The 18080-nt window shown below is 35.1% G+C and overlaps 1 protein-coding gene across 2 annotated transcripts in view; it reads left to right on the top strand.

Moving 5' to 3' along the window:
• The window catches only part of ADK (adenosine kinase), a gene marked incomplete at both ends in the record, with an annotated part of 417072 nt that overhangs the window by 323735 nt on the left and 75257 nt on the right, over nt 1-18080 (top strand). For both annotated transcript variants that reach the window (XM_084245203.1, XM_084245202.1), the window contains one exon: nt 15823-15858. In XM_084245203.1, the coding sequence (XP_084101329.1) occupies nt 15823-15858 (36 nt within the window). The remainder of the gene's footprint in view (nt 1-15822; nt 15859-18080) is intronic.

The raw sequence follows: 18080 nt of genomic DNA, 5'->3' as shown, positions 1-18080 counted from the left end.
CTAAAAATGCTTCAGAACTTGGCATATAACTCTGAAATAATTTCTGCCTTTTAATTGACAGGTGTCTCATCTTTTATTGTAGTATAATTCAAAATTGCACCAAGCAAGGAAATAACATAGAAGAAATTTCTGAACACGTGCCTTCTGACTTTAGCCTTAGAATCATCACTGTAGCACTCTCAGTTTTAGCCTATTTCTTCTATATCCTCGTTCACCTTCTGGCCTCCTTATGGCTTTTATTTTCTCCTTTTCATTTTGATCACAATCACTTCTCTATCCAATGGTTCTTTTTTCTACTTCTTAATACATTTAAATGCCAGTTTTAAAATAATAAATTCTTGTTGAATTTATGTTTAAACCTAATGGGATTCAGCAGTAGTTTGAAACTGCAGCATAATTATTAAATGTGGGTTTTAATACCAGTGATGATTCACATTTTCCAACCTCCATATTTTACAATTTGTTTTTCTTGGCAAGGGTTTGTTTTACATATCCATGAATAAGGCGAAAGGTTTCTTGAATTTTGCCTTTTAGAAAAAAAGGAATGAATCTTTTCCTGTCTTCTAAAAAGTTACTTTACCTTTTACAGAAAAATAGCATTACAAAACACAGACATTTAAATTACTCAATGATTTAAGCCAGTAATTTCTTAATAAAGTCTCTGGACTTTTTGCTTAAGGGGCGCCCTCCCTAATAGTCGTCTGACTGGATGTTAAGGGACCTTCTAAAAAAATCATTTTTATGGTCCTTGAATTTTAGAATTAGAATGACTTTAGAAAATATTACATTTTCAAGATGATGAGCTGAGGAGAGTTTGTGTCTTTCTAAGGTCACACTAGAGGTAATGTAAGAGACAAAAGTAAGGATAGGAATCCAGGTTCTTGATTCCAAGCTCAGGTCTCCTTGTTTTTGTATCATTATTTTACAGAACTTGGAAAACAAGATGATTGTTCACTAAAAATTCATTATATTATGTTTATCTTAGAACTTATTTCTGTACTTCATTCATTCATTGAAATGTTTTGTATTTATCACCTGTTTTCTGATCTGTCCCCTAAGAATCTTTACCTGTCTTCCCTTTTATATTCAGTCTGCATATTGCTACTGAATAAATTAATCTTATTAAAGTGAAGTCCTAATTATATCACTTACCTGCTCAAAAACCTTAATATCCCTCACTCCCTGCACCTACCTACCACATAGGTAATTGAATTAAATTCAATCTCCTAACTCATTACAGACTAAATCTACCTTTCATATTTTAGTGCATTTCAACACTTTGCACATCCCTTATGATCCAGGCAAATTGAACCAGTTGGTATTCTCAGGACACACTTCTCATTTTCCATGCCTCTGTGTCCTCCTTTATTTACACCTTTACCTAAAATATTAGCTATCTTTCTAGATATTTTATTTTGCTTGCATCTTATTTTCCTATTATTTTTAATTAATCAGGTTAGTGTGAAGAGTGCCATTTAACTGTAGAAATAAATGGTATCTAATATGTTCATTGGTTGCTAAAATTCTTTTTTTTTTTTTTAAGATTTATTTATTTATACAAGCACTGGGTACAGTCAGAAGCGCAGGAGGGTGAGAGAATTCACCAGTGCAGAGCGGGGAGCAGAATAGGCAGACCAATGAAATACATTGCTGAGGGGAGCAGCGGGTGGCAAGAGAGGTCTGCGCGCCATGCGGAACCCTTACCCGGTGGCCAGGGATCGAACCAGTGCTGCAGAGGCTGCGGGAAGGTTTGCAGCCCAGTGCTGAACCACTGCACCAACAGGGAGGCCCTGGTTTCTAAAATTCTTGAAGCAGACAGAGGACTGTTATTGCTAAACCCCCCCCCCTTTATTTCTACAAGAGATAATAAAAAATCTGCGTAGTCATCACACTCAAAAGAAGTCCTACCATACCATGCCATTCCAGTAGTTTCTGGCTGATATTATTATGGTGTTTACATGGAGACGAGATTCGCCAACTATTAAACACCTGCTCTGAATCTATTACAATTACCAAATCTCAGTTTAGGAAATACTTACAGAATATACATGTATTTATTTTGTTTTGGGGATACTAATGTGCCTGCATGTTTTTCTTATACAATTATATAGAAAATTATGTCACTTTCTCTGGCAGCTGTGCTTCCAGATACTGTCTCTGATAAAACAATCAGTGATTTAGGATGTTCCTTAAGCCTTGAGACTGTTGGCTTTCTCTCATGTCCATGGCTTATATAGTTTTTTCTCAAGCATGTACCATTGTTTTCTGAAACTCTTCACTTTTCTTGCCATCCATTCAAAATAAGAAAACTAGATTAACATCACCTATTGATTAGCAGGGGATAGTGTGAAGGTAACAGAGTAGAAAGAGACATTATTCTGTAATTACAAAAATGTAATTACAAAACTTTTGTTAAGTGTTGGTTATCTAGGTAAAGGATAACCATGGTAAAGTTACAATGAGTTACTCTGAAGTAGAGGAGGAGACAGAGTTCCCCAAGTTACAACAATCCACTCCTAAATCCAATCTCCTTGCCTTCAGCCCTGCTGCTGCTAATCTAATATTGCATAGTTAACCATGTTCTGCTGAGGTGGTGAGCACAACTCAGGCCCCTGTTGTGTCTAAACCTCCTCTGATCTACCCTTAGTAATCAGAGATTGCCTTTCCTTGTTTGGGAGTATAATGCATGTTAGTTAAAGATATCATTTCAGATTATTTTTTTCACAACAAGATTTTTAGGATTGTTAGCATAAACATTCCTAATTTCTTTTTCAAAGGGTTTTGCCATTTGAATCATATCTTGTTCTTGGAAGACTTAACACATAAGATCAACTTATTGTATGTGATCCCTTCCTGTACAGTAAGAAAATTTAGAAGTGAGTCTTGAGTTATACACATGTGATGGTGTCTATAATGATGTGTGTACTGGCAATAAAAAGAAAGATGGCATAGATGACATTGGATATATATATTAGATTTATTTGCTAGAGAGGAAAAAAGGTGTGATTTTAAACTTGTGAAGTATACCATAATGGATTGCTGGTTATAAGCTCATTTAGGCTTGTGTTTCTATCCCACATGCTGTTCCATTTTCTAATTATCTTACATTGTAGCAAAGTAAATAGTAGCTTGTCGTAAAATTATTCTTAGTTGATAACTTACCAAGTCCCCAAACTAAGTTAGGTCTTTACCCTGTTATTTTATCTGTATGTAAGATGTTATTTCATAGTTTTGTTTACTTATTTTTGTTGGTTTATTTTTTGCTTTAAAAGAATTATAACTTCTGTGGGAAACCTTTTGACACTTACCATAGTTCTTATGCTATTTTGCTCTTTGTTTTTCAATGTCTGCCACTGATGTATCTGACTGCGTATGTACCTTTGAAAATATAATTATAATAAAAAAATTCATAGTAAGATATTTTTCAGGAAACCATTTCCCTGATTATTTTTTTTAAAGATTTGTTTATTTATTTATACAAGCACTAGGTACAGTCAGAAGCGCGGGAGGGTGAGAGAATTCACCAGAGCCAGAGCGGGGAGCAGAGCAGTCAGAAGGACCGAAGTACACTGCAGAGGGGAGCAGCAGGCGGCAGGAGAGGCGCCTTGTGGGACCCTCCTCCGGTGGCCAGGGAGCAGCCAGGAATCGATCCAGTGCTGCAGAGGCTGCAGGCAGCTTCGCAACACAGCGCTCAACCACTGCGCCACCAGGGAGTCCCCTCCCTGATTATTTTTGTGATACTTGGAAGTGAGAGAAATGTCAAAATTCTTTAAATACCTTTCCAGGGCAAGACAACCATAGATATATCATAAGAAATGGATTGTAAAAAAACCTCACAAAATATCAGTCCAGCAATTTACTGTTTTTGGCCAAATCTTAGATCTCATTCTTCAAAATGTCATTGTAAATGGGTAGAAAGTTCTTTTACCTTTTTAAATAAGATTCTTTTAACGTAATCAGTCTAGGGGCCTCTCTCATGGTACAAGGAGTTAAGCATCAGCACTGTGAAGCAATCTGTAGCTACTGCAGCGTGAGTTCAATCCCTGGCCAGGGAGGTGACCCACGTGGCTCAGCAGACCTCTCCTGTCTTGCCCACTACTCCCCTCAGCAGTGTTATTTCAGTCAATCTGCCTGTTCTGCTTCCCACTCTGTCTCTGGTAAATCCTCTCACACCCCCCCACACACACCTCTGGCCTGTACCCCGGTTCTTATATGCATAAAAAAACAAATCTTTTTTAAAAAATGAAGTCTAACTCACTCCAGTGCACATTATTTAGTTCATACTGTGTATGAAGCACAGTTCTAGGATATGATATAAAACATTCTCATGAAATTCACAATCTAGGGGAAAAAAATAGCTCATGTAAATAAATTATAATGCAATATAAGAAACAACATAACAGATACATATACAGAACACTAAAGTCTCCTCTGATCCCACAAATAAAGTATGAACTAAAAAAAAAACAATCAAACCTATGTTAATCTATTTCTTTTTTGCTTAGTGTAGGTAAGTGCTTTGTCCTTATGATTTGGTAAATCAGCAAGGATTTATTATCTATTCAGTCAGAGCAATATGTTAGAGGCTTTAAGGATGCAAAATGAAAAAGAGTTGCTGCACTAAGAATTTATAATCCAGTAGGGGAGATTAGATGTCTATACAGTTTGCTCATAATTGTCATAAAAGAAATCTTTACAAATAGAGCAAAACTCTTCTGCAATACTGAAAGTTACTTTTGGAGGTAGAGAAAGAGGGACCATGAACAATTCAAGAAGGCTTCCATTCAGCAAAATATGGCTGAACAAACCCTGAAGGGATTGGTAGGATTTTGACAAGGGTGGTTGAAGGATATTCTAATTCATTTAGTGCCTACATGTGCAAGGTAGCATGAAGGCAAAAGAGCCTGGGGCATGTTCAGAGAATAGCAAGTATTCTAGTTTGAGTGGCATCTAGTACATGTATAAAGGAATACAAAAGATCAGGCTAGAATGGAAAAGTAGGCCTAGATTATAGAGGACTGTAAAAAGCCAGGCTATGGATCTGACACTTATCAGGAAGCAGTAGGTAGATTTCTGGGCAAAGACTAACCAGAATTGATATTTAGGCAGGTGAATCTAATGGTCATGCGCAAGGATGCATTCACACTGAGTATAACTGTTATCAGAAACTGGTTAAGAGACTATAGTACAGGGCCTCCCCTGGTGGCACAGCGGTTGAGTGCTGGGCTGCAAAGCTGCCCACAGCTTCCACAGCGCCAGTTCGATCCCCGGCCACCAGTGAGGGTCCCACATGGCGCTGCAGACCTCTCCTGCCACACCCGCTGCTCCCCTCAGCAATGTATTTCATCGTTCTGCCTGTTCTGTTCCCTGCTCTGGCTCTGGTGAATTCTCTCACCCTCAAGCACTTCTGACTGTACCCAGTGCTTATATAAATAAATAAATAAGTCTTTAAAAAAAAAAAAAAGGCTATAGCACAACCTAAGCTGAGTGGTAGTACAGACATGACCTATGTTTGTGTCTGTAGGAATAAGAACAGGGTTATAGTTGTTGCCTTATGTTTATAAAATGGACTTGGTAGAATTTGGAAGTTGTCAGATGCATAGAGAAAATGTCAAAGAGACTCCGGAAATGAGGCAAGATATGATGATGTCAACTGAAAGAAAATTACCCAAAAGAAAAAAAAACCGCAGAGAGAAAAGATTAGAAAGTTGATAACTGAATTTCTAGAGAAAGATTATATTTTGGGAATTTCACAAAAAAGAAAGAAAAAAAGCAATAAAAGTGAAAGAGAAGGAAGCTATGCAAAGTGGGGTAGAGGGAGTAAGGAGGAGAACTTCTAAGAGAAGGTGGGAAATCTCAGACTTCAAAACATCAATAAACTCTCAGTTTTTACCTATTAAATTATTCTTTAGAATTGGAAGAGCCAAACAAGAGAGCTTGAATTTGCAGGAGTGAGGGGAAATTGACAAAAGACCTAAAGGAGGGAAGATTTTTAGTCAAGAAATGAAGAGTAATTGGTGATGCATAAAATTTAAAGAAGGACTGAAATTAAACCTCAGAGAGAAGAAAATGAGTACTCATTTTATTTCTTAAAATATTCCTAGTTATTAGACTATACAGAAATCTTTCTCCCCTGAGAAAAGGAACAGTCATGCCCAAAAAGGTCAAGAAAAAAGATTGGTGACCAGGGCCTCTCTGGTGGCACAGTGGGTTGAGTGCAGTGCTGTGAAGCTGTCCACAGTCTCTGCAGCGCCAGTTCGATTCCCGGCCGGCCAGGGTGATACCCACATGGTGCGGAAGACCTCTCCCGTCTTGCCCGCTGCTTCCCTCAGCAGTGTATTTCAGTTAGTCTGCCTGTTCTGTTCCCCGCTCTGTCTCTGGTGAATCTTCTCACACACTCCTCCCACACACACCTCTGGCCTGTACCCCAGCTCTTGTATGCATAAATAAATCTTAAAAAAAAAAAAAAAAGATTGGTGACCAATGAGGAAACAGTTTCTGAGGTGGATGCAGGTGCAAACCAATTTGTAATACTTTGCACAGTAAGTTCAAATTTCTCTTAACAAAATCCCATCATTCAGCCCAGTCACAGTCACTTTTTAAGGAAACCAATCATTTTATAAGTTCAAATTCTATTAACAAAATCCGTTCTTTTAGTCCAATCACTGTCTCTCTGCTGCATTGTCTTCAAATCCCAGTATGTTGATAACCAGGGAAAACACATCCATTGTCATGGAGACTACAAAATACCACAGGCAAGCACTAGGATTAGGTAGTGGGTTATCTCAGATTCTGACAAAATGTTTGTGAGGTAGAAAGATAGACATTTCTTGATTTCTGGTTTGTAGACTAAGATGATTGGCTATCATTTCATTATCAAATGTAAGATAAGTTTTTCAGAAGTTTTCATTATCTTTCCAAACATTTCTTTTTCATACAGCAATAGTAAGTGAATCATGTTTTCAATTTAACACTTATGGAATACCCACTACATGCTCTGTTGGTTGTTTTCTATCATTTTTCTGTGAATTTTTTAATAGTCTGATTCGTACATTTAACTGATTTCTTTCTCATGCAAATTAGATTTTTTTCCTTTGACTTTGTAGTTTCATGTTTTTGCTGCTTTTTTTCCTGAAGACATCTGTGTTGATTGTTACCTCCATGGTTGTCCTTATCAGCCATTGTGAAAATTTTAAGTGTGTCTATAATGGATTTGTTTTTAAGACAGCAGCATTGTTGTCTGTATATTCTGTGCATAATTACTGTGAGTCAGTAAGAAGAAAAAAATTTTGTTATTGTTAATATTTGGATGGAATGCATTTTATGTGTATCTTTATATGTATGTATATTAAAATTCTGACCTGGAAAGAAATTACTTTTTTTTTTTTTTACTGTACATATGGGAGACTAAATGCTTTTCTGTTTTCACTATATTTTGTTACTATTTCACAGTGTAGTCTATCCTATAAATTCCATTTTAAATTTCATGCATTAATATTTTTGGACTGCGAATGATATTATTTGGACTGGAATTTCAAAATCTTTGGGATAGGTTGTGACTTTCCAATTCTGTCCTCTCTTCTCCCTCAAAAAAAGCAAGAGGGAAAAAAAAAGACAAATTTTTTTACCAGGTTCTATGCTTAGGGTCAATCATCTAGAAACTGGTGCTCTCTCTTTAACATCCTTATTACTCCACCATTTCTCATTCCTTTCCCTTGCCACTTTGCTCAACCTGAGTTCAGAAAAAAGTTCTACACTATATGTTTGTATGTATTATATGTTGTTTGTTTTCTTTTTGTTTTTGACTTATTTTCTAAGAACTAATTTTTTAAAACTTCCAGAGAAGGATGTTAGAGCCAATGGAGTAAACTTGAAGAATGGAATTTCTATGGTAATGATTATCACACCTTGACAATTGGGAAGCATCATGAATGAAGTAGGGAAAATATAAAGGACATTGATATAATTTTGAGCTGAAAGGAGTTATTAGAAAGGCACTTAATAAAAATAGTGATCTTGCCCAATATGAGGCCTTCCCTTCCTCTTTTCATCTAATATTAAGCATTGATCAGTAATGCCCTTTACATTGTCCTGTGTAAACATGTATCTGAAATAAATAAGGATTGGTTGTTTATCTTTTACTGTCTTTTTAATAATGTAAGTTATTTGGTTTTTAGGTTATTTTGCCGGTGAATGAACGAAATAATGCCTATCAAAGGCTATACATTTTACTTATCTTAAGGTTAACAGGCTTGAGCCTGCTCTTTATAGGCCTTCAGTTCTTTACTGGTAATTTGATAAAGAAGAAAAAAGTATGTTTTGAAGCTTGTAAATATCCTGGTAATAGTATATTGCAAGGGTTAGCAAACTTTTTCTATAAAAGTACAGGCAGTGTGATCTCTGTTGAACTATTCAACCCTGCTGAGGTATCATGAAAGCAATATAGACCATATGTAAAGGACTGACATTGCTGTTTTCCAGTAAAGCTTTATCTGTAAAAACAGGTGGTGAACTGAATTTGTCCTATAATGTGTTGATTATACACTGTAGTAGAGCCCTCTATTGATTGCGAAAGAGGACCAGGAAAAATTTTATTAGCTATCTGGAGTTTTCTAGTTGGTAAGACAAAAAGCTAGAAAATGACAATAATATAGGATATGTATAGTATGTATAGTGAAAGAGTATTTAGAATTAAGTAATTATTCTCAGAGGATTTTGAATGTGGCTTGCTTCTAAGGTAAAATGTTTATGGTTTAGTACAGCAGCTATGAGGACTGTATCTTTTGTACAATGAGACATCAGTGGTAAATCTGTATTGTCTTTGACCTGATGTTTTTTAAACCAATAAGTGGGTAGTTACAGATTTACCAAAAACGCCCTGATACTTTAGGATCTATAGTTTAAGATGGATCCACCCTGGACTTCTGCTGAAGGGTACCAGGTTTTTCTCCCTCCTAAAACACTGCAGAACATAAACAGATGAAACATAAAACAGCAATTTTCAAACATCAGATGCAACCAGCACCGGATGGTAATCCCTAAGAGAATGGAAACAAATGAGAGAGTCCCTACAATTGCCTGGTTTTCAGTCAAAACAATTTCCAGTCTTCAGTGCAGGAACTGGGATTCCACACTCAGTGGTCCAACTGAATTGAAATAGCTGAGCATTAAGGAGGTCAAAGAGGTTAGAACTTGCAAGAGAGAATACCAGAAAAGAGACGGCTATACCCAATACAGTATGCACTCTAGATATCTGAAGCAGGTTCCTGGAGTCTTCAGCTGATTAATAATTAGTATGTGTATTTAAAGAAGCTACTCACAGCCAGAGATAAAACCACTGGAAAGGAAAAGACGGAACATTTCCCAAACTCACACAGGACTGATCATATTTTATGATCACACAATAAACAACGTGGAGAAATTCTAAGAAATGCACTGTTTTACCTTTCGAAATTTTAGAATAAACCTCAAAAATGCCTACAGAAAAATTCAGCACCCAAAATATAAAATTCATAAAGTCTGGCATATAGTCAAAACTATCAGGCATGAAAAAGGCAGAAAAATTAAACCCATAATGAGGAGAAATATCAGTCAATAAAAATGAATTCAGAAATGACAGAGATGATAGGATTAGTTAGGATTAGCATTTCTAAATATATTCTATATTTCAAGATGATAAAGGAAAGCATAAGCCTAGTAAAGAGAAATACAGAAAATAGTTCATCATTGAGCTGTGAGACAGCTTCAGTTGACCTAATATACATATTTAGAGTCCATTGAAGGATACAAAAAAAACAGAAAAATATTTGAAGTAAGGAAGTCTGAATGTGTTAAAAGTTTGATGAAAATTACATATCCACAAATCCAAGAAGCACAATAAACCAAAGAAATATGAAAAAACTACAATGAACATCATACTCAAATTGCATAAAATCAATGATAAAGAGAAACATCCTAAAAGCAGCCAAGTTATTTCTTTAAGACACATCATATACACAGGACCAGGAATAAGAGTGATAGCATTCTGAAACAATGCAAGCTAGATCTCGGTATGATGAAAGAAAAATTGTCAATCTAGAATTCTCTACCCAGCAAAAATATCTTTCAAAAATTGAACACAAAATATTTTTTTCAGGCAAAAAGAATTGAAGTGTTCATTGACTATTTAGAAAACCTCAGCTCTAAATGCTAGGTGTGACAATTGCCTGCTGTTTGGTCTTAGACATGTTAATCTCTGTGAACCTTTCATATTTTCATCTGTGAGATTAGAAAAATACCTATTTTATGGGATTCTTATGAGGCTCAAATGAGATAAGGAAAATAATTCATGTGTGTCTGTTTTCTCCTTTGAGTCATGCATATGTTATCTCGTTAAAGTATAAATAAAATACTCCAAAAAAGGCCTATTTCCCTGATAATTTTATTCAGGAACTAAAAAACTTGGGTTTTCTTTAAATTAGCCTAAGTAGCAAATCAAATTTTGATGAAGCACTATTCCTACCTTTTTTTTTTCCTTTTGTTACCATCATTAAATATACTTAACAGTGCTAATGAAAAATTCTCTTTTCTCAAATAAACACATTAGCTAATAAACAACTCTGAGAAAGGGTTAAGTATATTCTTTTAAAAAAAAAAAAGCACCTAGTTTTGGCTGCTTATTTTTTTAGTCACTTTGAGCAATAATTTTTATATTTTGTTTATCTAATTTTTATTAATAAAAGGTGATTCCCAAGCCCTTGTTTAACTTTTTTAAAAAAAAAAAAGATTGATTTATTTATTTATGCATACAAGAGCTGGGGTACAGGCCAGAGATGCAGACGGGGGCGGGTTGGTGAGAAGATTCACCAGAGTCAGAGTGGGTAACAGAACAGGTGGCTCTACTGAAATACACTGCTGAGGGGAGAAGCAGGTGAGGCAGGAGAGGTCTGCTGCCCCATGTGTGGGTTGCTCCCTGGATGGCCAGGGATCGAACTCCTGCTGCAGAGTCTGTGGATTGCTTCATAGTACGGTGCTTAACCCCTTGTGCCACCAGGGAGGCCCCCCTTGTTTAACTTAACCATTTTCTCTAGTCTTCATTTACTTTATTTACGAATCAAAAATTTTCTTCATCTAAAATAATGTAAAATTTAAAATAGTTTAACATTACTAATAAGAAAGCATATGAAACATTTTATAGATAGCTTAAAGAAAAGTTAATTCATAATGTGAAGAATAACCTGAGGAAATATTAAACAATCTAAGTCTATGTTATGTGAAAAAAAAATAAACAGAAGGTAGATCATTATCATTAAATATTAGTATGACTTAGCAGTATATCATATCTTTGGCTGTTGCAGACCTTTTAATGATACTGCACTTTGACTCGGTGAAATGTTTCTCACCTGAGGATTCCAGCACAACTCAAATATTTTACTGTAAACGCACTAAGATAATCATTGCTTCATAATAATGAAAGTCATTATAAATTGAAACTAAACTTGATGCCAAAAAATGAATTTTATGCAGAATATATCCTAATCTCTTGAAGCAAAGGTTGCCATTATCAGTCATATAAAACTATTTTGTTTATTTTTAATTGTGGTAATATTTGGATATTCCTGTCAGGTTATTGCCACAATAGTGGCAAGTAGTTTGTTTGGGACAGATGACTGCTTTCTTTGGTCCTAAAGTGGAACTTCTCTCTGTTAAGTCCTGTAGGAAGGGGACCCCGTGGAGCATGGTGGAGGATTATTGGGGCTTTGGTGGTGGGCATGGTGTGAAAACATACATTGTAGATGTTTGAACCTACAATCCCTAAAGCAAATAGAATGTTGTGAACCAACATTATCTCATAAACATTATTGAAAGGGGGGGGAGAATATGCACAAGTTATGGTTTTAGTTTAATGTTAATTACAGGTCATTCTACTTTATAAATAATAGCTGGCGTCATCATCAGACAAAATGCAAAGAAAGTAGTTTTCTCCCTCAATCGAATATAAAGGAAATAGCTGTCTTTAATACACACAAACACGTACTTGAGTTTCTCCTTCCCTTCCTGTATTATCTGAGGATTGTGCCTTTTAATAGTGCCTTGCTAATCCCTTAAATAGCTCTTAATGTAAGTATTTCATCGTTTTCATTAACCATGAATTTCACCCTTAAAAAAACCCTCAATTCATACTTGGATGTTGTTTCACTAGCACCCTTTTAGCCTGGTCGGTGAAGCAGCAAGCCTACTGTAAATCCTAAATAGCTTGGTGTAGATGAGAGTCTAAGACTTTAATTATATGTCATTTTATTCACAACATTCAATTCCAGGAAAGAAAAAATGACTTTGTTGTTGTAAAAGACTTATTATGTGAGTATCATTCATTGTAAACCAAAAAATGATACTGTATTATAGCGTAGACAACAATGGGAACTGATTCCGTCTGAGAAACTGAATAATAGTGAAAGTTATCAAAATGGAAAGAAGCGTTAATGTGAAATCCAGCCTTCTCAGAAATACTCTTTCCTGGCCTGCTTGGTTTTGCTTGTGTTGCTTGTCATGCATGAATGAAAGTGCTACACTCTCAGGGGAGCAGGAAAGCCTCTGTGTCAGTTGTTTATTTCCTTAATCCCTCCTCCTTTGTGATTTTTGATGTTAGATCTAAAATGGAAAGCCTGTAAATATAATGATTATCACATGGATAATCACCTGCATCAGGAACCGCCCTGCTTCTCAATTCTAACCCTAGCCGTTCTCCACATGTCACATCCACTCTGTGGTTGGATTTTAACCTGACTGCTTCATTAGATTTGTGAAACTCAGTACGTGGCGCCCTGGGGCAGCACAGATGGGGACTTGCTTGTTTTCTTTTCTCACTTTTACTGAGAAGGCACACCAAAAAGTCCTTTTCAATTTAGTGTGATCAGTTCACTTGAAATTATCCCTGATATTTGGAACCTGCCTTACTCTTCTACCTACTGTCTGTGCCCTTTTTTCCTTCCCTGCTTTCTGACCTAAAGCTTTTTCTTTCTGCTAGTGCATGCAGTGAATGTGAGGATGAAAATTCTGCTTAAAATTCTTACTGGGTCAAACTGTTTCCCTATGTTGTTTTATTTGTTTTGCTGAAAGGGAAAAATAAATGTTGTTCCATCATTGTATCTACAAACACCTTTAGATCAGAGGTTAGCTGTGGGAAAGTCTGCAATGATGTGAGCCAGCTGCCTTCTCTAATGGAGTGACTGGGGGCACAAGCCCAAGATCAAAGGAAGGTGGGAGGAAGTTAGAAGATAAGATCTTTCTAAACCTAGGAACAAGTGCTTAGTTTTTCAGTGATAGGGCACAACTCTGCAAACTTGTGTGAGGAGACGCTGAGATAGAAAATTTAGTTGACTTTTCTTCATCATGTCCTTTCATAGTGAGAAATATGTGGGCATTTGGAATAGTTTACAGATGTGGAAGTACTATAGAGCCTGGTTTCCTTAAAGAATAATTATCTGATCTGTGTTTTCTTGCAGTTAGTCAGTTCTACTATACCTGGACACATCACAGTTAATTGCTTCATAAAATGTGTGGGCAAAACTGGCCATTGTGAAAGCGATTTAACTACTATATGTTAATTTTTGAATTTTTATGTCAGTGCAATTTTAATCATAAAGATTCTTCATATTAACTTTATCTCATTGTCCTCCAAGTCTCTTGTGTCTATGAAGAAGTTCCTTCCACACAAATTGTTCTAGCAGAGTTTCTCAGTTGTCTTTTTCATATAAAAATTATTTTGGTTAATTCTTGTATTTAAACAGCTTGGAAAAACTCTACATTGTTATCTTTTGAACTTTATTCTTTTCCCTGACATCTAGGACTGCAAGATTTATTAAGTAGTTTTTGCTTGCACCAATTGTCAAGATCATAATTCAACTTTTTTAATCTACAACCAACTAAAAGCAACTCAATCAAACTTATGCTTCTCTAGAGAACAGCTTAAGGAGTTGTACTCTTAGCTTATCACTTTCTGTTAACTTCAATATTCAGCTGTAATCATCTATTTCAACCTTTGCAAATCCTCAAAATATATTCTCTAAATCTATATATTATTCATACACTGCATGTATACTAATACATGTGTGTAACATGTACACACATTTTCCCCACAGTGTTTTTCTTAACATGTAGATATTACTTAATTCCATGCTGGAGACATAACTGTACTTTCTGCCTTACATGGTTGGGTGCAGCAGTCGTTTTAGTTGAATTGGATCTGCTCACTACTCAGGCTGAAATCCCATCCTTCTATTAATATCTCTTGGCAAAGATAATTTTGGAAGAATGTAAGTTAAGATGTAGAGACTCTTGACAGTTGTCTGCAGTTTTTTTTTCTCTCTCATTTTCAAGAGGGAAATGGAGTTGAAAAGTAATATTGCCTCCATTTTCTATATCAATCTTAAAATTAAAATATGTGCACAAAGCAAAGATTAAAGGGAAAGGGTTTGATTACACAGAAGTGTTTTTGTCACTTGATTACATGTTCCAAGGATGTAAGGACATACAATAATGTTCATCATATTATGCCCTTGAGATATGTATTATCTAGAAAAATATTGTATAGTGAAATTTTAACTACTTGTATAATGTACAACTTTTGTTATCCTGTCATCTTATATCAAAGTGAAATAGGGGTGGGTTGTTTTTTTTTTGGACTATTCACTGTACAAATTTTCAAACATGCAAAAAAGAAATACTGTAGCTGTTTAGATTTAAAAGTTGGTAACATTTGTCATTTTGCTTCACTTTTTTCTAAAGGAATTCAAATTATATAAATCATGCCATTTTGTCCCTAAATACTTCAAAATATACCTCTAAGAATTTAGAACATTTACCTTATCAGATTGGTACCTAATAATGTCATTCCATTTTCAAATTTTTCTCATTGTCCAAAAATGTCTTTTATAGCTGCTATGTTCAAAACATGATTCTGTTGAGGTTTGTACATTGCTCTTGATCATTTTTCCCCTCCTCACTTTATGAAACTGACTTATTAAAGAAACCAAGCTACTTATCCTGTAGGATGTCCTACCTTATGGATTTGTCCATTTGTGTATCATTTAACTCATTCCCCTGGTCTCTATATTTCCTGTAGATTGCAAGTTAGTGAATTAAGTGTTGATTAATTCATGTTAAAATTTTTTCATTAGAAAACTTTATAGGTTTTAGTGTACTTTACGCTACATCACAACTGAAGGCACAGAATATTTGGTGAACCCATTATCAGTGATGATAAGTGAAAGGATCGATCACTGGGTTAAGGTGATGACAGCTTGAACCTTCCACTATAAAGCTGTACTTAGAGCCCTGTGACTAGCATATAATCTATGATACTTTGATTCCTGCTCCCCGTCATCCTCTTACCTTATGAATTTAGCATCCATTGATGATCCTTGCCTTAATAAATTTCATCAGATTGCAAAGTGATGATTTTCTGTACATTTATTAGAGACATTTTTCTCTATAGTGTTTCTGAAAGATATTGTTTTAATTAAAAACATAACCGCCAGCATGTTCCTTGGGTCTCAGATGATTGTCTTTCTTTGCTGAGGTCAAAACACCTGAACTCACTGTGACAGCTACAGTAAAAACATGCACTGCATCTTCTTTATTCCAACTTGTAAAGTGTGTTGACATTATGCTGCCTTTTTTTATGTCGAGGGAAAAATCTTTTTTGGTATAAGAATAAAAATTAAACTATGTGGGTATATTGAGATAATTGTGTAAAAAGAAGACTCTTTGAATGAGTTTCAAAATGGATTATTTCTTCATTACCTAGCACTTTATAATTAACTGTTCTTTTCTTTTTTCCAGGAAGCTGCCACTTTTGCTAGAGAGCAAGGCTTTGAGGTGAGTTAACCCACAATTGCACACTAAACAGATCCTAAAGGTTTTTTCTAGCTGATAATGAAGTTCTTTTGGACAGTGATTGATGTGCTATTATACTCTCAGAGCCGCGCAGCAGTTGCCATGGAAACTTGGCAGTCGTCATGGTTTCTTTGTTCTGCCAGCACAGTGTTATGACGCACTCTGCTAGGTCTGCACCCAACATCGCCTACAGATGTTATTTATTGAATTTTGAAAAGCCTCTTGGGAAGCCAAGAGGTTGGGCACAGTTTCAAGCTGCCTCTGCAGATATGGGGCCTGTCAGTTTGTTCAGTTAAAAAGCTACCTCATTAGCTGCATTACATTTCATAAGGATTCACTGCTAAGGCAGTGGTGGAGCAAGACTAAATACTGAAATATAATGTCATTTAAATAATTTGAACCCTACCACGTGTAGATTATCATTATGCAAATTAATTTCCAAAAGATTGTACATAACAGTTGTTTGAAACTGATTAATTTAAATCCTTTTCATAAACTTTCCATTTGAATCTCTTTTTCTCTTTTTTTTTTTTTTGAATAGTCTGAAACGTATAAATCTTAGGAAACTAAATCAATAATTGGCTTTAATTTCCAGGTCCTGAGTCTGTTCTCCTGATAAAAGCATTACCCTGTTAAGATTCAAAACTCCATGTGGTTTGTTGTTGGCAAAATTAAGATAACAGACAAGACCATTTTTTTTCTATTTAATATCCAACCTCCAGTCAATTGTTAGTAAACACTGACTTTGATCTGAACCCAGGTTAACTGACAGAGACTTAACTGAGTTTATGAGTTTTATGATTATCATATTTATTGAGTAGTAACTATGTAGATTGTGTATTCTGTGCAACTTGGCATGTTACTGATTTTTAAGAATTTAATCTGTCTAGAGCTGGAATTTACAAACTCTCTCCTTACTTGCATACTCAGTATTGTCTGCCATCTAAAGAAGCTGGGAGCATTGATTGGATATATCAGTAAGCTCACTTAGAACTCTTTAGAGAAAGGTCTGTGCATTTTTTATGAAATTGTTACTCAAATGTATTAGAAGCAGATTCATTATTGAGCAATAAAGTAATACATGTGCATGTTGCACAAGTCATAAGAATTGGCAACCAGATATAGGGCTCGCTTGTCTTGGAGGAGAATGATGTGCATGTGTATTTTAAGTATTTTCCTTTAAGTATTTTCCTCTCAAGATCCTCTGTAAAAACTAAATAAAGATAGGAAACCTTGTCTCAACATGCTCAATTATTGGGAAATAGTATAGTTAGTTGGGAGTTTGCTTTTTTGTTTTACCATATTCTTGTAAATAAAGGATTGGGTCATATATAGAAGGAATAAAGATTTCCAATTCTTTTTTTAATCTAATTTAAGCTTCACTTTGTAATTTCCCCAAATGACAATTGATATACTGTGGTATATCAATTAAAATGTATGTAAAATATAATCAGGGGAATATTCAGTTTAAAAATCAAATGCTTTGATCATGAGAAAGTTAAGTGTTTTTCATTCATGTTTTAAAGTTTCACTGAAGTTAAATTTTCATATCAAAAATTGATATTCCCTTGTTACATCAAAGTTCTCTACAGATGAAAATTTCTAGAACATAAATTTGTGTTTTCTGTGCTAACAAAAATTGTATTTTGTTCTAGAAAATATAACCTATGTTGTAGATGTGAGAAATACCACATGTTGCATATCAATTTATCATAATTTTGTAGTCTAATTTTTTAATAATTTGTTGAATGTGTGCAATTCAATCTTGTATTGCCCTCTTGAGCTACATGATTTGAATATGCCTGTTTTAAATTCAGCCTGAGCAACAAACTACTTTTTCCATTTTTGACTAACCAATCCCATATTAACCTTTCTATTAGTTCTTACTTAATCTGGAATTGTTTCTTTTTAATCATAAAATCTGCTTTAATTGATTACAGCTTACAAGCAAAGTGATGATTATAATCATATTCTCTATTACTCCCCGACTTAGCAAAACTGCTTGGTTGGTGATGTTGGCATTGATATGTTAGACTGGAGGAGGTTACAGAGTGTATAGAGGTGTTGTCCATTCATGAGTTCCCTAAAGCATAACAAGCATTGCAGAATATACAAGAGTAAGCATTGTTAAGAAGATATAATCCAAGTATGAAATGTTATCTAGAGAATTTTAGTGATTTTAAAATGTTATTACAGTTTCCTTA

This window comes from Talpa europaea (assembly GCF_964194135.1).
Source record: "Talpa europaea genome assembly, chromosome: 10".
Classification (NCBI taxonomy): Eukaryota; Metazoa; Chordata; class Mammalia; order Eulipotyphla; family Talpidae; genus Talpa; species Talpa europaea.
Note: the sequence above shows the minus strand (reverse complement) of the source record. Positions and strands in the feature narration are given on the sequence as shown.